This window comes from Microtus pennsylvanicus, chromosome 22, assembly GCF_037038515.1.
Source record: "Microtus pennsylvanicus isolate mMicPen1 chromosome 22, mMicPen1.hap1, whole genome shotgun sequence".
Taxonomy (NCBI): domain Eukaryota; kingdom Metazoa; phylum Chordata; class Mammalia; order Rodentia; family Cricetidae; genus Microtus; species Microtus pennsylvanicus.
The window spans coordinates 34982030-35001088 of NC_134600.1; the positions used below are offsets into that span (position 1 = coordinate 34982030).

The following is a 19059-nucleotide window of genomic DNA, read 5'->3' on the forward strand; positions in this document are numbered from 1 at the left end:
ATCACTGCTCCATTTTATTTCCTAGGATTCCTTTCTGTTTACCTTCACAGAGCCGGTCTCTCATAAAACATTACAATTCCCGTGACGAGCAACTTTCTGTCACAGCCTAGAATCACCTGGTAAAAACGACCCAATGGGCAATTGTCTGCAATAGGTTGGCTTGTGGGGATTGCCTGAAAGTGGTTGATGGAAGAAGAAGAACCAGACAGCTGTGGGCAGTGTCACCCCCTAGGCAGAGTCTTGAACTATACAAAAGTGGAGAAACAGCGCTGATCGAGCAATCAAAAGAGCACATACGCATTCGTTTCTCTGTGCTCTATAGTATGACCAGGGTATTTGATGTCCCCGTACCTCTGTGCTCTGACTATAGTGTGACCTGGCTATCTGATGTCCCTCTCTCTCTGTGCTCTGACTATAGTATGACCTTGGTATTTGATGTCCCTGTCTCTCTGTGCTCTGACTATAGTGTGACCTGGGTATTTGATGTCCCTGTCTCTCTGTGCTCTGACTATAGTGTGACCTGGGTATTTGATGTCCCTGTTTCTCTGTGCTCTGGCTATAGTGTGACCTGGGTATTTGATGTCTCTCTCTCCTGTGCTCTGACTATAGTGTGACCTGGGTATTTGATGTCCCTCTCTCTCTGTGCTCTGACTAGAGTGTGACCTGGCTATCTGATGTCCCTCTCTCCTGTGCTCTGACTATAGTGTGACCTGGGTATTTGATGTCCCTCTCTCTCTGTGCTCTGACTATAGTGTGACCTGGCTATCTGATGTCCCTCTCTCCTGTGCTCTGACTATAGTGTGACCTGGCTATCTGATGTCCCTGTCTCTCTGTGCTCTGACTATAGTGTGACCTGGCTATCTGATGTCCCTGTCTCTCTGTGCTCTGACTATAGTGTGACCTGGCTATCTGATGTCCCTGTACCTCTGTGCTCTGACTAGAGTGTGACCTGGCTATCTGATGTCCCTGTCTCTCTGTGCTCTGACTATAGTGTGACCTGGGTATTTGATGTCCCTGTCTCTCTGTGCTCTGACTATAGTGTCCTGGGTATTTGATGTCCCTGTCTCTCTGTGCTCTGACTATAGTGTCCTGGGTATTTGATGTCCCTGTCTCTCTGTGCTCTGACTATAGTGTGACCTGGGTATTTGATGTCCCTATGTCTCTGTGCTCTGACTATAGTGTGACCTGGGTATTTGATGTCCCTGTCTCTCTGTGCTCTGACTATAGTGTGACCTGGGTATTTGATGTCCCTATGTCTCTGTGCTCTGACTATAGTGTGACCTGGGTATTTGATGTCCCTGTCTCTCTGTGCTCTGACTATAGTGTGACCTGGGTTTTTGATGTCCCTCTCTCTCTGTGCTCTGACTATAGTGACCTGGGTATTTGATGTCCCTGTCTCTCTGTGCTCTGACTATAGTGTGACCTGGGTATTTGATGTCCCTCTCTCTCTGTGCTCTGACTATAGTGTGACCTGGGTATTTGATGTCCCTGTCTCTCTGTGCTCTGACTATAGTGTCCTGGGTATTTGATGTCCCTCTCTCCTGTGCTCTGACTATAGTGTCCTGGGTATTTGATGTCCCTCTCTCTCTGTGCTCTGACTATAGTGACCTGGGTATTTGATGTCCCTGTCTCTCTGTGCTCTGACTAGAGTGTGACCTGGGTATTTGATGTCCCTGTCTCTCTGTGCTCTGACTATAGTGACCTGGGTATTTGATGTCCCTGTCTCTCTGTGCTCTGACTAGAGTGTGACCTGGGTATCTGATGTCCCTGTCTCTCTGTGCTCTGACTAGAGTGTGACCTGGTTATCTGATGTCCCTGTCTCTCTGTGCTCTGACTATAGTGTGACCTGGCTATCTGATGTCCCTGTCTCTCTGTGCTCTGACTATAGTGTGACCTGGGTATTTGATGTCCCTCTCTCTCTGTGCTCTGACTATAGTGTGACCTGGCTATCTGATGTCCCTGTCTCTCTGTGCTCTGACTATAGTGTGACCTGGCTATCTGATGTCCCTGTCTCTCTGTGCTCTGACTATAGTGTGACCTGGGTATTTGATGTCCCTGTGTCTCTGTGCTCTGACTAGAGTGTGACCTGGGTATTTGATGTCCCTGTCTCTCTGTGCTCTGACTATAGTGTGACCTGGGTATTTGATGTCCCTGTCTTGTCTTCCTTGCCATGATGGGCTGTAACCTGGGACTGTGAGAGGAAATAAACTCCTTTCCTCCCTAAGATAATTTTGTCAGGGTTATTACCACAGCAACAGAGCAGAAATTAGGACTACACCCCTCCGTACTTATAGTCTATCATCTATGACTGTCGAGCACAAATTTCTGTACCTGCTCTTTAAAGTCCTTCCAACTTTGTGGCTCGCTCTACTTAATCACGGTGTCCTCCATTTTCTTACTTACTGCCCCTCCCGGGAGCCTGTGCCTGCCTGTGGTAGAAGCACACACAGCTGGTTATGAGGACCAAAGCTAGTCCTGGTGCCTCTGCTACTCACTCCTTTGTTATTTCCACCGGCTCCATACGTAACTGGAGGATGAGGACTCTGGAGTAGCAAGGGTACTTCCGCTTCTAGGGCCAGGATGCTTTGCTCTCCCACAGCTTCCCTGGGGGCTGCGGGAGCTTTGTTCTTCACTGATTCTCTTCTTTGGCTAAAGTTTAGCCGGCCCTGTTGCAGATGGCTCCTCCAATCTATCTACCCTTAAAATCCACTCCAGCCTAAAGATCCAAGGGAGACGTAGCTCTTCGTCAAACGCTCTCGTCTTTGGAAGGGGCAGCCATTCATCCTCTCTCCCTGCCCTGACTTTGCGTGACATCCTATATCAGGTTCGCTCCGTAGAACACTCTTCCCCAGTCTTCCACTGGTATCAACTAACCGTGTTTGAAGTACAAAGAGTATTTCTGGGATTCTTCCTAGGTTCAAAATCCTAGGAATATCAAAATCTGGTCCCATGGAAACTTGAAAGTAGCCAAGCTTCTCAAATCCCCATGCCCTTGAGTCTAAGACAGACAAGGGTCCCTATCAGCCCCGAGGTGCCCTGGAAGATGGCGTAGGACTGCAATTCCTCGGTAATCCCCCGGGGTTTGCGAATTCAGGTGAAGGGTCAAAACCACAGCGATGCAACTTGTATTTTCCTCCTGAGGGCTTGGATGACAGGTGCGTGTTATCACACACATTTTACACAGGGCTGGGGAGTGAACTCAGGGCTTCATGTATGCTAGGCAAGCAGTCTTTCCAACTGAGCCTCATCCCTAGGTAGTCACCGTGCTTTCAAAAATATACTTTATTTACGACAGAAAGTTGTTGAGAAAAATTAAAGCTTCAAGATTGTCCCAAGGACTTAAAATGACCTGTGATCGGGCTGGAGAGATGGCTCAGCGGTTAAGAGCATTGCTTGCTTTTCCAAAGGTCCTGAGTTCAATTCCCAGCAACCACATGGTGGCTCACAACTATCTGTAATGAGATCTGGTGCCCTCTTCTGGCCTGCAGGCAAACACACAGATAGAATATTGTATACATAATAAATAAATAAATAAATAAATATTTTTTAAAAAATGGCCTTTGATCATTTGTGTACTTAACGCTAGCACTTAGGTATTGAACTCTGTGTGTGTGTGTGTGTGTGTGTGTGTCTGTGTGTGTATGTGTGTATGCGTGTGTGTGGTATTCTCTCATACATGTGCTTGTAGATGTCTGTGTGAGGCAGAGGCCGACACTGACTGTTTTCTTTAATTACTTCTCCAACTTACTTTTTGAGATATGGACTGTCACTGAGCTCAGAGCGCACTGATTAATCAAACCGGCTGGCCAGTGAGCTCTGGAGATCTTCCTGTCTTTGCCTTGCCAGTGTAGCATCTCAGGAACACACAACCATGCTCAGCCTTTTTTATGTGGGTGCTGGGACACTGAACTCCAGTTCCCCCCATGCTTGCTCAGTAAACACTTTACTAAGTCCTCCTGTTTAACTCCACGACAGAGGTTCTGAACAGTACCCACGGCCACGGGCACTCAGGCTTCTGCCCCTCGGTGTGTGGGGTACTTACCATAGCAAGAGTCCGTGACTGAGCAGGAGGCCGCAAAATCGATCTGCAGGAATGAGTCCTCGTTCACGGCAATGTCTGTGGTGACCACATAGCGGGTGCTGGCCTTTTCAATGAAGACAAGGGCGTCGCCTGTGGAACCACACACGGGCATCTTGGTGCCTCCCGGGTGCAGCAGCCACTTCCTGCTGTCCAGGGTCGAGAAATCATCTTCCAGGACTGTATTGCCAGAGATATTTCCTCCAATGAGAATCTGAAATGCATTTTAAAACACCCCATGGTTTGGTTTTAGCGTAAGGGAGAGTTCAGTCGTTTTTGTTTGTTTGTTTTGATCCCTCGGCTGCCTCAGAATGGGTGTTGTACAATAGCATAGTGCTGGGGACCTTTGAGAACGCCCTTGTTTCTGGGGTCTGCCTGCCCATCTGGCAAGGAGCTGCAGAAAACAAATCAAAGACTGACCAAGCCACCCACAGCCGTTCATGGGCCAACTTGTGCCTTTGGAAAGCACACGTCGCCAAGCTGGGAGGACAAAATTTTGGCTCGCCTGTGATTATTTCTATTTAGGGACAGTCACGCCCTGAGGCATTTCAGCTGCAATTCTCTGCTTGAGCTCGACTGTAGGCGAACAGGGTCTCTGAATTCTGTTTGATACGCTGTATTAGGTATGAAGATCCTTTACAGCAGCCCAGAAAGATGTTGGGGCGGGAAGATGCTTATTTATTTATTTTTCATCAAAAGGCTGGAAAAGAGGATTTGTGACCAACTGCATGTGGCCCCAATGCTAATTTGCATGCTCTCCTTTTCAGAGAATTATAACCTCGTCTCACGCTTGATAAAGTCCCTCTGTCCATATGGCAGCTTCCTCTCTGAGCTCGACCTAGGCCTTCTGTTGTGCCATTGACTTTTATAGGCATAGGCAATTTGGGGTATAGAGAACGAAAGCAAAGCTAAACACCATATCTAATCTAGCCGTGTGCCCTTGGGCAAGTCATTCAACTGTTCATCCTGGCTTCCACCAGCACCGCATTGGCGTTGGACAACCGGGCTTTCTAAGGTCATAAAAGTTAAAGCAGATAATTCTGAAGGGACTGACCTGGTCGATCACCCAGGGGCTATAGAAGTGCCCATTTTCAGACGGCTGCCACCAGCGGAGGCGCGTGGAACCAGAACGGGCCTTCAGGGGCATTTCCAAGGCGATGTACCTGCCCACGTTGCTTGAGTTGCTGAAAAGGAACTCTTGAAGGAGACTCCAGGAGAGGCCGCCATTGAGAGAATACTGTAGAAGCACGGGCTGGCTCCTGGGGTCTGGAACACCTTTACCACAGCCCAGCCTCACGAAGAACTGCACAAATCTGACACCAGAAGACTTTACTGTAGACTTTGACTTCAAAGAGAAATTCGCATCGTTAACAAAAGGCAAGCACCCTGGGCGGTGTAGGGCGGCTTTAATAAACATGACCATTCAATGAGCGTCCAAAACAATCACTTCGAAGCTTAACTTTCCTTTCTAATGTGAACGAGAGTTAATTAAAGGTGCAGTCTGAAAAATGGCAGTTCTGGCTCTATTTGCATCTTGCCTCTCTTTTCCAAGGGGCCTGGGGGAAGTGGAGTCGAATGCCATTGCATTCTTTGGCTACTTTATAAGATGCTGGGAGAGACCCAAAGGCTGCCCAAGACTGAGAGTGTATTGCTGTCTGGTGAAGACAACTGGATTTCGGTCTTCAGCATTTGAAACTAGAAGAACGGAAAAGTCATCAATCCCTACGAGCCTTGCATCACTGGCTTTAGGAGACACATCTAAATTCAGCCGTGGTAGCTCCTCTTTTCAGGGGAGCAGGCCACGTTTGGACGAGCTGTGTTTAGCCTAGGCCTCTTTTATGACTTTTGCGCCAGGGGAGGGAAAGTGTGGGGTGTTTGGTGGGCTGAGCCAGACTCTGACTGTTGCTGGGTCTGGGTACCGGTGATACTGGCCACTGAGAACTGTGGCAGCCGGCCAGGGGCAGCTTTCCTAGCTGGCAGGGAGGTGGGCAGAGCGGCAGCTAGCAGCTGGGGTGCCAAGGAAAACTGGTTCACATGTTATCTTTGGCAGGCAAGCTGCTGGTGCCCGGTCTGGCCACTATCCTGACTGGAAAAGCAGAATGAATTTCATGTCAAATTCAACATACGTAGTCAGTAATATAACAGGACTGATAATAAATGTTATCAGTATCATACACAACGCCATTCATCTCTCCCAGTTTCCCAACTTCTACCTATTTATGCCGTGGCTCTGCAAACACTGCGATCTTACGCTGAACATTTTAAGGTCAATATATGCAAATCCCATCCGGCATGCAACTGGCTGAGCTATAGAATGCAGCTTTTAACATCTGATTAATGAAAACACGCATTGTTAGTGCCTACCGACGTCTACATGAATAAAGATGGTATCTACCGAGGAAAAACTGGGTATGTTATCTGCTTGTATTGGAGAGACGTTTACATTAATTTAGTGATAGAAACACCAAATTACTACTTAGAAAATTACTTATTTAGAAAAACTTAATTAACTTCTAAATTAGAGAACTTGGCTGCTATTAAATCTGACATGGAGAATATCAAATTAAACCATGCGCATTAGGACGGAGTAGAATAAAGGTTTGCTTCCAGTAACTACACAACTGTTTCAGATAGAACTGTACTTTTGTGAATTGTATTATTTATGATCAATATTTGAGAGAGCCAGGAGAAAGAGGGAATGTTAGGATGCATTTTAAAGTACTGGGGAACGTTTTACAAATAAACCTGTTTGCCTTGCTCATTTAAAAATAGGTCAGGGGTTGCATTTTACACGCACTAAGCTGTATCTTATGTTTTGCGGTTAAGGTTTTGGCTCGTCAAGTGATCGAGGGATATGCACTATGACAGGACATAATCCTCCGAGCCAGTTTAAAACGCTTTCTCTGAGTGAGCATGCTCAATTTAGAAAATGACTTCTCACAATGTTAGCGGAGCATCGGACTTACAGAGACTAAGACTGCACTTAAAATACGCTCAACGAAATTTGCTAATGGAGATAAAATTAATCATGAATAACTTGAGGGTGCATTGCACTTCAACTGAGCTTCTTATGAAGACGATAGAATAAATGTGCATATTTTCCCCAGATTTCAAGAGCTGATTGATGAAAGTCATCAGTAGAAGGTGGATAAAGAAGATGCAATATGATTCTCTTGAAGTTAGAGTAAGTTAAATATTGTCATCTTCTGGATTATCCAATATCAGATATTAGGTTTGTTGTTGCTGTTGTTGTTTAGCTGTGTTTCACATCTGGGAATCTGAGCAGAGAAGTCTAACATCAACATGGAAGGTACTGCCCCAGAGAGCTCCCTGCTTCTGCAGGCTACAGTTACCTGGCATGTGACAAGTCCAGGTCCCGAGTCACCAGCATGCGCAAGCCATCTTCATTGAAAAAGAGGTTGTTCCCACTGGACAGGATCCCGCACTTCCTAGACGGCTTCGCACCACTTATCAGTAAGAATCTGTCAGATTCCAGTTGACCTGAGGAAGTGGAAAAACGTGGTTTTACCTGTGACTATAGGTGCAGCTGTGTTGTATTTTCAAAGAAACATGACCAATGTGTCATGTAGTTTAAAAATACAAAGCCATAAACACTGAAGGACTCTTTATATGTAGCGAGCTGCATGGAATCACACCTGATGGAGATGTATAATCAACTCCTGAGATGGCTAAGGCCTGACCTATGCTATGATCACGCAATGATTATCAGCTGCCTGCATATGCGTGAACCTATGGGCAGTGCCCACCTGGCAGTTCGGGGTTGGCATCCCATGCCTACTTAAGGGCTGGAAGAGAGAGAGAGAGGGAGAGAGGAGAGAGGAGAAGGAGAGAGGAAAAAAGAAGAGGGGGGAGAGAGGTCAATGGAGAGAGAGGAGAGAGAGAGGAAAAAAAATGAAGAGAGGTGAAGAGAGAGAGAAGTGTAAAAAGTCCTGGAATAAAACTGCAGTGAGAAGAGCTCCGGTGGTTGCGTCATTCCTTGCGGGACGAGGGTAGCCATGACATTTATAATAGAAACTTCTTGAAAGTTTTTGACCTTGACTAATATAAAGGGTCACCCCTCGGAGGAGCGTCTTTTTCCAGGTATTTGTGGCTCACCCAGGTAAGCCCCTCCACATCCAACAGAAGGAGGAGAACTGGTTATCAGGAAGTGGATGAAGCCAGAAGGGAGACAGGGAGGGCACACACCCCACCCCCGATGTCTCCACTCTAATGCCAGGGCAGTGTCTGAGGAATAACACAGTATCTTTGAAAGGTGAATTTTTTTAAACTTAAAGAAATTTAAAAACAATTTAACAGTTGCAGTTGGATGTCTTTCAAAGCCAGTTCTCAAATCTACTCAGATATGTACCTTAGAGGTGGTTTGTTCTTTCACTGTGGTAAAATACACAGAACATGTTTACTGTATTAACAATTTAACCGTGAATAATCCAGGGGTATGCAGTGTATTCCTGATGTAAAACCTTCGCTAGCAACTGCTTTAAGGTTTTCATCTCCCAAGGGGAAGCCTAGACCAAAAAGCATCCTTCTCTCCTGCATCTCTGGCAACCAGCTACTCTGTTTTCTACCTCCAAGAAGTGACTTATTTGGTATGTTTCACACAAACAGAACATATAATGCATGTATTTGCCTGGTTCCTTTGTTTATTATATTATTTCCAAGGTTCATATACATTGTAGCATCTGTCAACAGTTCAAATGTTTTATGGAAGTGTAATGTTTCATCATACATTTGTACCTAAATCTGGTTTTAATTTGTATTATAAAACCACGAATATATTAAAAGTCTTATAGAAAATAGAGAAAAATGAAGTCTTTTTGGTCTGATTACATTAACATAGATATGGTGGTATATTCGACCATCGTATGAAGATGTTTAATCTAATGTTTGGGAATAGTGCATCTACAATTTAGATGTCCCCCAATTGTTAGTTTATCATATCTGTTTTTCTCTGTTGTTGTAACACTATTATCCCATGTAGTGATGTCAAATTCTGGGTATTAAATCAAGGTGTGGAAAGGAGGAGGGGCCGCCTGAAGAGTTGACAGAACTTGGATTTCTGAAAAATTCATTCCTATATCCAAGCTTATCCTCTGGAAATATTCTCTTAATTGGCATTTGCCAGAAATTAGATGTAGTACAAAAAGCGGTGCAGATATAGTAGTTGTGACAGGATGGACGAGACCCGAACATGCCCAGCCAGCCAAGTCTCAGCAGGAAGAAGGGGGTTGGGTGTGAAGGGTCATCCTAGCCAAGACGCCACCAGCAGATGCCATTGTTGGGAGGTAGAGGCATGTTTCTCTAAGAGTACAGCCCCTGATAAAACCTCTCCCCAGTGGAAGGCTCCACATTCAAGACTGTTGGGGCAGTAGGAACTTGGTAACTAAAGGATTCAAAGCTGGGTGGGAAGGGAAGAGGGTGGATGAGTAGATCCTAGAGTGTTAGAGCAGGGAGGTGAATATCAAAACACGTTGTACAAAACTCTCAAAGAACTAATAAATGTATTTTAAAAGTTAAAAATAATTATTTAAATATTATTAATATAATTATAATTTAATATAATTAATTAAAAATTGTTTTATTTTTCTTATAGATTCTCATGTGTATCTTATCATTAGTATCAGGATATTAACGATCCAACATAAATGTTGAAAAATAAAAGAAAGTTTACAAAATCATGGTGAAAATAACCTTTAGTTTATCAATTAAAGTCTTACTCTCCCTCACTAACCATGGTTTCAAATATAGCCCTATCAATTCAGAAAGAAATGGACTTTTTTTTTGCGGTTGTAACAACAATTATTAAAATATGCACAAGCGGTTAAATCACCATCACCACTTAAGTTTACAAACAAACTCTTCCAAAAGCAACATGGGATTTAGGAGAGAAGCTTACCTTCAAAGTCGTCTTTGAGGAAGTCAGGATTTTTGGTGCTTATTTTGCAGGTTGGACCAGAATAGCCTGGGTCACAGATGCACTTGGTCCCATTGATGCAACTCCCGTGCCCGCTACACATCTCTTCGCACTGGGGACCAATGTAGACATTGTCGATGGCCCACGTGACGGGCTGCGATCCGGCAGGGTAAAATCCCTGGTACCATCGGAAACGCACAGACCTGGAAAACAAGGCCCGAGGGGCTCAAAGTTACTCAAGGGAACCATACATCTTTAGCGCATCTGGTCCACAAACAATGGAAATTCCTACTTATGTATCAACTCAAGAGGAAGGAAACATCGTTAAAGAAAAGAGAAGAAAATGAGACTTGTCATTTCAGTACAATGCAACTTTTCTTTTTTTGACAGTAGGGTCACTGTTTCTCTAGAACCTTCTGAGTTTTACCAGTTAGTGAAAACGGCACCCCATCTTCCTACCCTTCCAACACTGGCTCTCTTGGTGAAGACTTCTCTCTACTGTCAACACTCTGCATAACTATCCTAAAAAAAACCCCGATGTAAAACCCACGGAGCATAAACTCAACCCTGATCCGTTTAACATGCACAATCCTGTGACATTTATACACCACCAATGCTGTCTGCCCTTATCGAGTTCCAAAGCATTCCTGCACCCTGAAGGAAACCCCAGCAGCCTTTCCACATTTTCTCTTCCCAGGCAACCGCCAGCGCCCTTCCTGTCTCTGTGGATGGACCCACTCTGAGTCTGCTACAGCAATGAAACCATGCAACGTATGGTTTGCGTTCAGCGACATTCATTCAGCGTTAATGTCTTCAAGGGCCATCCACTTCCAGCAAATACCAGACGTTCCTCCTCTTGACGCTCCATCTCAGGGACTTATGGGGATTTTTCAGCTCACTCATTCATTGGTTTGATTGTTCCCACCTTTGGGCTGTGGAGAACAGGGCTGCTGTGAACATATGGGGAGTGTTTGTTTAAGTCCTTTCGGTTCTGCGAAGGATGGTCGTGGAATTGCTGGGTCTTAGGTACATGGGTACCTTTCCTGCAATGGTGATGGCGTTTCCATCATTACAGTATTACAACTGGAACAACTGGAGTTACTTAAAAACACGCCAATGTCTTCTATCAGCAGAGGGCTTGTAGCAGCTAATGTCTATGCCTCCTTTATTATACCCTTTCATGGCGCCCAGCATAGTGTTTCTGACACAGTAGTTGCTCTTGAGGTCAGCCTGGATACGGAGAGAGTTCTAGGCCAGGATTGACCCTGTTTGAAAAAAAAAACGAAAACCCAAAAACTAACCTAACCTAACCAACTGACCACCACACTGCCCGCAGTTCCCCAAGTCACCACCATCACCAAAATTGGCAAAAGAATTATCTTATAATGTTATTGGTGACAATCATGTCCCTGAAAATTATCTATGTATTTAACTAGATTAACTAAAAGTTCAGAATAACATTTTTAAAACATGTCTAAAACTCAGTTCAAAGAAGTTGGAATTATTTTAGAGGAGATGGGCATTGAATAGATCCTGGGTACTTCTTTTTGTGCCCCATGAATCTATCCATCTTCTGGTTACCACACAGGCTCAATTCTGGATAGTTTCCATTTGAGAAACAAATTAGAAGTGAAACACTAGGGTTGGGCATGGGTGACGAGAAGGAAGTTTGTGAAGCTTCTGCAGCGTGGCAGAGAATATTGCAGACATAGTTCTCACATGTAGGCTCATTGTTTCTATCAGGAGCTCAAAACAGACCCCAATGCCAATACATAATTAAACCAGGCTCTCCTAGACTTGTCAAAGTTTAGTCTTGGCAAAAGCACTCCTTACCTTTTGAACTCTCAGACTGCTGAGCTGAGGGAAACGCTTGGAGTTTTCCTTTTAATGAAAGCCTACATAGATTTTTTTTTTGAACTTATTTATTCAAATGTTCTGAATACAGATGAGCCACCCCGGCTGGGCATTTGTTAGTGTTCGCCCACCTTGGCACAGAAACCTCAAGGGCTGTGACAAATGGGCTCTAGCCTGCTTTGGCTGTGGTTCCCTTCGGCTGAAACATTACTGTGAAAAATTCCCATTGTCATCCTCCTGGCAAATGTCAGCACCTGCTCCCCGAGCCAGCCCTGTTCAGAGGGTCTTCTCTTTAAAATACACGCTTGAAATTTCAGGTACGTCACCCTGTATCCATCAATAGGGGCTTGGGTTGACTCATCACAAAAAATGCACAAAGCAGAAACAACGGGGACGTTCTCGGAGAAAAAGACTCTAGACCGAAAGACACAACGGCGATGTGAATAAAATTAGGTGAAAATTCAACTCGTGTTTTGAATGTAAACATTATGGAGGGGCTGTTGATTTGAGAGTGGGGACATGGAAGGAACTGGAGGGAGGGGACCTTGAAGGGCTGGAGGGGGGAGAAGAAAGGAGCAGGTGATACGATTATATTTTAATTAAAATGTAAAAATATCTCTAAAAACTTAGCACTGAAAACAAAGCCATATTGTTTGTGTATGTGTGTGATCATATGTGTATCCAGTGTCCATTAAGTCACAGAAAATGGTAAGTTAGCATCACACACACACACACACACACACACACACACACACACACCCTTCAGCAGCTAGTATTTATGCTACTGTTAAGTCCCATGGTGAATACAAACCACAGAATGGTTCACTGAGCTGGAGAAAATTTCACGTTTGCCTTCCAGCAATTCATGCCTGTGTGGTTTTTAAGAACAGGACTAATTTTCTTTTCTTCAGACAAGGATGAGGCATTATTATGAAGACAAATTTTCCCCTCCGCAGATATGGCTGATACAATTCTGAGAGTGGGCATGACACCTCACCAACTCCATCCCTTTTCATAGAAATAAAATGACATGGAACACGAGCAACACACAGTCTCAGTTCTTTACATTCCAAAAATGGATTTCCTCCAGTGGGTGAAATTGAGATATCTGTGTTTTCCTTGTGCACGTGTCCAAGATAAGCTGCTATGCTCATATGGCCCAGAGGAAGCCGTCAGCGAGGCGTGGCCCTGCCGTTTGGTCCTCCTGGTGTGGGCAACCCGCTCTGCTTTTCATTCACAGATCTCTTGGCTGACTCCACATATGTCAGGTAAGATTATTTGCATGGGGGAACTTGCTGAAGCATGTCTTAGGCAGTACACCACAGTCATGGCTATAGCCTATCTTGGGTCCTTTCTGAACTAGGAAGTCAGAGAAAAGCAGAAGCCCACGGAAGAGGAGACTGGGTACTTCACAGCATGCACATGACGGAGTTGATCAAAAGTGAGTGTTTCACTCTGCTTCAATGGTCACAAAAATATAACATGAGTTGGGTAGCTCATAAATGACAACATTTAGTATTTTCTCATCACTTAGAAGTTGAAAATCAAGGAGCTAGCGCAGGGGCTGCTAAGGGCTTGCTTTAAAGTTCAAACTTGATGCTATCTAGTTTAGTTGTGAGGCAAAGGGGTTTTCTGGGACCTCCCTAATGAGAGCTGTAATCCCATTTATGGCTTAATGACCTCCCTAAGGCCACTCTGTCTAATGATATGACCTTAAGGGCTACAATTCCATCCTGTGAATTTTGAGGTAACACAGTCAGCGCATAAGAGAGTCTAAGTGGTTGAGCCCCAGGCTTTTCCCATGCCCAGTCTGTCAAGGAGTGCTCTCCCAACTCTTGACCTGACTGACATTCAGATTTTATTTTTAGGAGACTTGGAATCAAGGGTTCTAGGAAACAAGAATCATGATCTATTTGATGTTGATGGCAGGATGATAAAAACAAGGACCACAAAGTCCCTGGCATCTTTTCATTAAGTCCTTCTATGTTCTAAGTGGAAAATGACTGACTTCAGATAGACTCGTTTTTCTTTTTGCTGAGACACTTTCCCCTGTCTACTTCTTCTGTGAACATCTCTCTCTGATCAATAGGAGTTCAGCATCAAGCTGGGTGGTGTTCTATCATTTCTGTGAGCTCCAGAATGTCTCCTCACCCCCTCCGACTTTCACTTAGAGTCTAGAGGTCATTCTGTCTAGCAATACCTGCGTGCGAAGAAAACACTGGATGTTCTACACTGCCTTCACGCTGTATCAAGAGCCTTAGACAACAGGAAGTATTTAAGGTCTTAATAATCAAATAATAAAAACTGCTCTAGTGAGGTAGTGAAGGGTGGGTGGGTTATGCCCCAAGACAACGCTAACTTTTGAAAATGCACTTTCAATCTTTGCGAAGACTACTAAGTATTAGTTTTGTCTATAGACAAAAGAGGTCTAATTATGCCTAGTTTCACACGAGGATGAAACATCTAGTTCCATCTCGAAAGTACAATAGCAGTACTTTCTTCTTTTTGATATATACACTGAGAAAAGTGAACATTATTCTAAAACAGTCGTTCCCAACCTGTGGGCCATGACCCCTTTGGGGGCGGAATGACCTTTTCACAGCGGTAGCCTAAGACCATGGGAGAAGCACAGATATTTACATTACAATTCACAGCAGTAGCAAAACTACAGTTATGAGGTAGCAATGATATAATTTTATAGTTCGGGTCACCACAACATGAGGAACTATGTCAAGGATCACAGCATTAGGAAGGTTGAGAAGCACTGTCTCAGAGAAACCGATTGTTAGGCTGGCCGCTGCCTTGACCCCCTCCTCTCTGTCTCTTCCTCATGGTATAAGCTTTATTTTTGGAAACTACCATCTTCATTTCCTCTAGCTGAGAGGAGAAGTCCTTTATCTCCAAGCAGCTTTTCAACAGAAGAGACAAGTATAATGTTACGAGAATGCTGAGGGAGGTTGAAAAAGTAAAAACACCCAAGGGGAAAGTGCTAATGCTTTTTATGAGATGCCTAGAACTGACTGTGGGCTTCCAGCTTCCATACATGCCCACGGGGGTGTGTATGAATGCATTGCATTTTTTACTGTATTTATAGCGTGAGGTGAGAGCCCATGGGAAGAGGGTCAAAATGATGAGAAAAATATGTTTTATCTTGCTTCCTTTTGATTTGCGAAGGATGCATGGGAAAGGGATCTCAAGCAACGCAATCCACAGCGCGCTCTTCAGTTCATCCTTAAACCATGCACGAGTAGCTACATTGTCTCTTTTTCCTGCCTCAAATGTCTACTGATCTGTTTCAAGCGAGAGCCGAAAAGAAATACAAAGTGATATTTTCTTCCTGGAAACGGCAAGTGAGTGACAGATCGTCAAACGAAAACCCCACGTGGTGCCAGGCGTCAGACCCTCACCCGCAAAGGTGCAGCTTCCCGAAGTGCACGACTTCCCTCCGCCAGCCCTGGGTGGTCCCGGCGTAGTAGGTGCTGCCCGGGTGGTGCTCGGTGGAGCACAAGGAGCTGACGTGGACGCTGCTGTGGTAGCAGAGGGGGAGCAGCAGGTGCCAGGTGGCTCCGAAGTCCCTGGAAAATTCCAGTCTGACTGGATCAGCAGACGAACTATCAGTGGAGCATCCGACATTGATCTTGGGAGGAAAGAAAAAGTGGTACGGATTATCACGCCATATTTCCTGGCGCCAATCTAATCCTCGGCAAGTGTCTCACTGAGATACGTAACTCTGAAAGATCTATTTTGCACCAATGACATTATATATTATGTTTAAATTACATTTTTTTTCATAAGGAACCTAAAAAGGTCTCAAAAAATTTTTTCTCTCATGTTACAAGAAACATAAAATGGACAAGAGAAAAAGGTTGAGATAACGCCAGATTTTACCTTTGGCCCATTTTAAAAAAAATCATCGTCAAGAAAATAACAAAGAGTGCTCCCTCCCTAACAGCTCCCTTACCAGTTTACTTCGCAGTGACCTTCTGTTTCCTTCACATGACACCTTATAAATACCCCAAACGCTTTCACCTTCAACACACACTCTGTTTTGTAAAACAAAACAGAATGCAATTGTTGCTATTATTATTGACCAGGAAAGATTTTCGAAAGTTGGAAATATTCAGGATGGACAGCATTCTGAGGTAGCATTCGCGGTGAGAGGACAGTGATGGTTAGGAAAATAAATCCACTCACTTCTGCAGCTACTCCGGGCGTGTCTTCTTCAACACGCATGTGCCTGGTGCGTGTCAGAGAATCTAAGGTCTGCTTTGTCGTTTCCAGTACGTAATACAGTATCTTAAACTCTAACCCGCATGCTAACGTAACACAGCACCTAAAAGTCTAACCCACATGTTGGACACTGGATATTTAGATTCTTTTTTCAATCTAATGGCAATTTGCAACTTTTGACCTTTCCCCTTCCTCTCTCTCTCCCCCTTCCTTCCTGATAAGCCTCTTTCTGCTAAATGCATGATGATTTTTCTGTGCCATAGCTCCTCTTTCCAAAGAATAGTGCCATATCTCCTAAAGAGGAAAGCCAAAGAATATTTTCTTGCTATCACGCCGTTATGGTAACTGATTATTAACGTGTAGTGAGTGGAGTGGAGGGGGAAGAACACAGAGCAGGGAGGGTGTGGCTATTGCTTTATCTTCTGATAAATAAGCAATTGGGACTTGATGAACTTTTGGTAAAAATGCTACCTTTTCTTAGCATTTAAACCACAGATATCAGCACGATGTCTCTTACCAACTAGAACACTGGCATAACAAACCTTTTATTCTGATGACTTTACTCAAGTGTTTCAAATATGCAAATGCTTTGATTATGGGTTTAGTTCCTTGACAAATATAAGGAATATATGAAATGACAACTACACATGGTAAGTATATTTAATACTGTAAAAATAGTGTGATACTGTTTTATATGTAAAATTCACAGTATGATAAACATTCTTATATGTCTGCTGGTACCGTACAGACTATAGCTAGAGTGACCTAGGTCCTAAGACATTTAAATTTTAAATAAGAACTGTGAAAAGTAACAAGACCACAAGAGCATTCTTTCACATTTTTATAATTTTAAAGTAATTGATTTCAACACTTGCTATAGTAGATAGGAGGGAATCTGTGTTACAAGTAACTATTTCTAAAGCAAACATTAGTATAATAAAAATTGGTCCGATAATAAAGTAAGCTATGACCCACAGACCTTTTATGACTTAATTTCACACACTGTGATTTCCTAGTTGTGTATAATCTAAGACTTTCTTCTTCCTGCTGATGTTTTGTTCAAGGTAAGATGTAAAGCGTTCCCAATAGGACAGAGTCAGTACCTCAAACTGGATGATGGTGTTCTCGTTTACGCTTAGGTCCCGGGTGGTAATGGAGTGCTCACCAATTTCATTGGACACAAACACCATGGCTGAGTCTTCCTCGCTGGACATCGGGAAAGCAAAGGGGAATTGGTTAGGGCAAGAATTCCTCCTGATGTGTATGGAGCAATGATTTCCCTTTCAGCGTTTCAGCCTAGTACTTACGGAGCTCCCTTCGAAGAGTACGGACAATAAAGACCGATGTTTCCCCCTGGGTAGAAAAACCAGTTGTCTTCTCGGGGCCCAAAGTCGAATGTATCCAGAAGCATCACGGGGTTGTTCAAATTGTTTCCGTCGACAATGAAGTCATCAACAATCCAGATTTCTTCTTTCTTACCTGAGAGAGTTTTGGATAAAGTTTTTTTTTTGTTTTGTTTTTTTGTCTCCCCCCCCCCCCCCCAAATAAGAAAATTGGATTTTCTCATTGAAAGAAAAAAAAAGCGACTAGCAGGAGAAACCGAGTGGCAACAGTTTCAGCATATGGTTCCCAGACGAAACCCACAAGCCACATGGCAGCACATTCACAGCGATCAAAGTGTGAGGAAAATAAAGCTTGCAGCCATATGAGACGAACACAGAACAGCCATGCTAGCTCAGGGAGGGCCGGTGAGCGGCTTGTGCATATGCCCTGGGCTTCTAGTCCGAGCAGGGCCATGGGCCTGTGGGAGTGAAACCATCCACCTTTGTCTGTCTTCACTCCTACTGTGGCCCTAACTCTAGGAGTTTTCTTTAGTTTCTTGTTTTGAAAGCGTTTGATGAATATAATAATAATAAAAAAAATAAAGTAAGCATTTCAAATGTAACATGAGGCCCAACATCGTCTAGATTTTGAAACTGGGTGTATTTCTTTTTCAGAGTTGTGTTTGATCCTTAAGTAAAATTCATGAGTACAAAGTATCAGGTAAAAATATATTTATAACATGTACACTTTATATAATTTCAAGTGCACTTTATATCTTATACATATGAATCCATTTAAACAAAAATCTACCATGATTGTATCTATCTTACAACATGTTGAAATTTTATTTTATTTACTTACTTGTCATAAAAAATACATAGGTTTTATTTTAGAGACAGAAGTATATTTTTCCTACTCATTTCTGTTACTTCTGCTTAATACATTGTCATTGTACTTATTTAGGCAGTTAGATGCATGTCTTTGCAAAATCTGGCCCTTTAGAGTCAATATTAATAGTACTATAAGAAATAGCCAAAGTTAGAAATATGAAAACCTTCTGTAAATGTGAAATGCTTGATGTGAGACACTGCCTGCTTTGCCTGGATGGAGACACTGCCTGGTTGGTCTACATGTGAGACACTGTCTGCTTGGACTGGATGGAGACACTGCCTGCTTGGCCTGGATGTAGACACTGCCTGCTTGGTCTAAGGTCCTTCCACTTTTTCTAGGCATTCTATGCTAATCTGCTTCACTTATGAAATGCCATTGAGAAGAATGGTAATTCCTAAATAAATTCAACAAAAACATAGTTGCAGTTGGTGAGGAACTAATGGCAATGATGGATTATTAGTAAACAAAGCAAAACAAAACACCCAGATTCTGTGGCTCACAATGTAATCCTGGCAACTCAGAGGCTGAGGCAGGAGGATCTTGAATTTAAAACTGTTCTGAGCTATCTAGTGGGTTTTGGGCCAGCCTGTGAGTGAAGGTAAAGACGTCTCAGCCAAAACCAAATGAAGACAAACTAAAGCAAGAATTCATCAGTCAATTATACAAGGTGAGAAGGAGACATAAAGTTCAACATTCCATGAAGAGTGGTCAAAAGGGAAGCGCGTAAATTTGTGGCGTGCACAGTCCATGT

The 19059-nt window shown here is 43.6% G+C and overlaps 1 protein-coding gene across 3 annotated transcripts in view; it reads right to left on the reverse strand.

Moving 5' to 3' along the window:
- Positions 1-19059, reverse strand: part of Reln (reelin) — a 426015-nt gene that overhangs the window by 52794 nt on the left and 354162 nt on the right. For all 3 annotated transcript variants that reach the window (XM_075956443.1, XM_075956444.1, XM_075956442.1), the window contains exons 39-45: positions 17402-17573; positions 17198-17300; positions 15272-15501; positions 9993-10213; positions 7432-7579; positions 5133-5391; positions 4043-4292 (exon numbers count right to left, since the gene is read on the reverse strand). In XM_075956443.1, the coding sequence (XP_075812558.1) occupies positions 4043-4292; positions 5133-5391; positions 7432-7579; positions 9993-10213; positions 15272-15501; positions 17198-17300; positions 17402-17573 (1383 nt within the window). The remainder of the gene's footprint in view (positions 1-4042; positions 4293-5132; positions 5392-7431; positions 7580-9992; positions 10214-15271; positions 15502-17197; positions 17301-17401; positions 17574-19059) is intronic.